The following is a 2215-nucleotide window of genomic DNA, read 5'->3' as shown; positions in this document are numbered from 1 at the left end:
TAATTGCCTACTGTATTAGGTTCGTAAGGAACTGTTCAAAACAAAAGATAGATAGAACCTCCGGATGTTTGCGGGCAACTGAAATTAAAGAAGCTTCACAGGTTTCTCAAAGGCAAACTTTTGGTGAAGAAATAGCCTCCGGCAATGACATCAATCCTAAAAGCAAGTTAATGCCACTTAGTCCGTTTTTAGATCATCAGGGTATACTAAGAGTAGGTTAGGTAGGTAGATTGGCCAATGCGAATCTTAAATATGCTAAAAAACATCCTATTATTCTTAGTTCGAAGCATCGGTTTACAAAAATGCTTTTTGAACGTGAACATATCCGACTACTTCATAGTGGGCCACAACTTACACTTTCATCAGTACGTCAGAGTTACTGGCCGTTCGAAAAATAGCCCGACAAACCATTCACAAGTGTATAAGATGTTATCGAGCGCGGCCAAAAAACTTGACACCTGTCATGGGTAATTTACCTTCAGAGCGCATTGAACCAGCACCACCATTTTATAATACAGGCGTAGACTACGCCGGTCCCTTTCTCATAAAAGACCGAAATGGTCGAGGATGTAAGGTTAGTAAGGCTTACATTAGTGTTTTTGTCTGTTTTGCCACTAAGGCAATACATCTCGAACTTGTTTCGGACTTAACAACCGAAGCCTTTTTGGCAGCTCTAAGACGTTTTGTTTCGAGACGTGGAAAACCATGTAAAATGCACTCGGACAATGGCACTAATTTTGTTGGTGCAAGCGCAGAATTGAAGCGTTTAGCAGCCTTTTTTAATCAAAACGGCTCTGCTCTTACTGAAATCCTGGAAAATGAAGGAATTTCTTGGTTTTTTATTCCACCTCGCGGGCCTCATTTTGGCGGACTGTGGGAGGCGGGAGTAAAGTCCGCTAAATCACACCTACTGCGCGTAGCAGGAATCGCGATACTCACTTATGAGCAATTTTATACTCTGCTCGTACAGATAGAAGCAGTCTTAAACTCACGTCCTTTGTTCCCCCTCTCTAACGACCCCAACGACCTCACTCCCATAACTCCGGCTCACTTTTTAATTGGCCGACCATTAATGGCTGCACCAGATGTCAATTTACACGATGTTCGTGAAAACCGTCTGAATCATTATCAACGTATACAGCACCTTCAACAACACTTTTGGAGGCGATGGTCCACCGAATACCTAACCGAATTGCAATGTCGCAACAAATGGACCAAAAGGGTTTGCCCTATTGCTATCAATGATCTGGTTGTGATCATCGAAGACAAACCACCTTTAAAATGGGCTTTGGGACGGATAGTTTCGCTTCATCCCGGCACTGATGGAATCACAAGAGTAGTCACCGTAAGGACTGCGGGAGGAGTCCTCAAGAGGCCTGTAGCCAAATTATGCAGACTTCCAGTCGAGGTTGAAAGAGGAGCCTTTCAAGGCGGGGGCGATGTTAAGGCCGAAAATATTCAAAAAAGTGAAGTGTCAGAGTTTGAACATAACCCTAAAAACAAACTCGTGAGAGTGACGGTGTGAACTTAACCGTACTCTGTAGCGACAACAACAAAAAAAAGCGTGTGCAAAAATAATCTTTGTTCTCAACCATCCGAACGAAATCCGAAACGAAAGAAGTGAATCAAGAACCAGCAGCAATAGCAAGTGTGTTGGAACAATTAGCTTTCCACACAAATAAGCAGAAATCAAAACAAACTGAATATAATCAAAATCAATATTTTTGTTTCTTTTTTAATACTTCATTAACTCAAGCAAATTGATAAAGTAAATGGCTGAACAAGTTTTGTCAAACATTGCAATATAATTATAAATCGTTTATTAATTTATTATGTTCACTTTGACTTGCATTTCTAGACTCGTTTATAAATAAATCTCATTTTAATTATAATACCAGTCCTTGAGTATTTAAAATCAATATTGTTATTATTTTATATACGTGATTTATTTCTTAGATTAACAATGTTTATTGAGTTGGGTCATTTTTGTGTCCTCAATTTTTCAATAGGTCGTTAAAAAGGAAATTTTACTTTTGTTTGTTTACAACTTTAAATTCTAGTTTTTTGGGGGAAACAAATTATAGTTTTTAGGGTGTGTACATCTGTACACCATTAATTTTTAGGTATGATTATTTTTGAATTGAATGAAACTAGTTTGATTATTTTGTGGACTGTATTTCTAAAAACGTGATTAAAAAGATACATAACCCTATTT

At 38.4% G+C, this 2215-nt stretch overlaps 1 protein-coding gene across 1 annotated transcript; it reads left to right on the top strand.

Annotated features, from left to right (window-relative positions):
• Positions 1-463: 463 nt before the first annotated feature.
• Positions 464-1525, top strand: LOC145737492 (uncharacterized). The gene has a single exon (XM_081992197.1). It carries the CDS (start codon positions 464-466, stop codon positions 1523-1525), a length of 1062 nt encoding a protein of 353 aa, XP_081848323.1.
• The last annotated feature ends 690 nt before the right edge of the window (positions 1526-2215 follow it).

Source organism: Ips typographus, linkage group LG14 (assembly GCF_016097725.1).
Source record: "Ips typographus isolate SLU linkage group LG14, UJ_Ityp_2.0, whole genome shotgun sequence".
NCBI classification, from domain to species: Eukaryota; Metazoa; Arthropoda; class Insecta; order Coleoptera; family Curculionidae; genus Ips; species Ips typographus.
The sequence above is the reverse complement of the archived record's forward strand: the minus strand, read 5'-3'. Positions and strand labels throughout refer to the sequence as shown.

What these genes read in the sequence shown, in the direction of transcription:
- LOC145737492 (XM_081992197.1), top strand. Translation starts at nt 464, where the DNA reads ATGGGTAATTTACCTTCAGAGCGCATTGAACCAGCACCACCATTTTAT.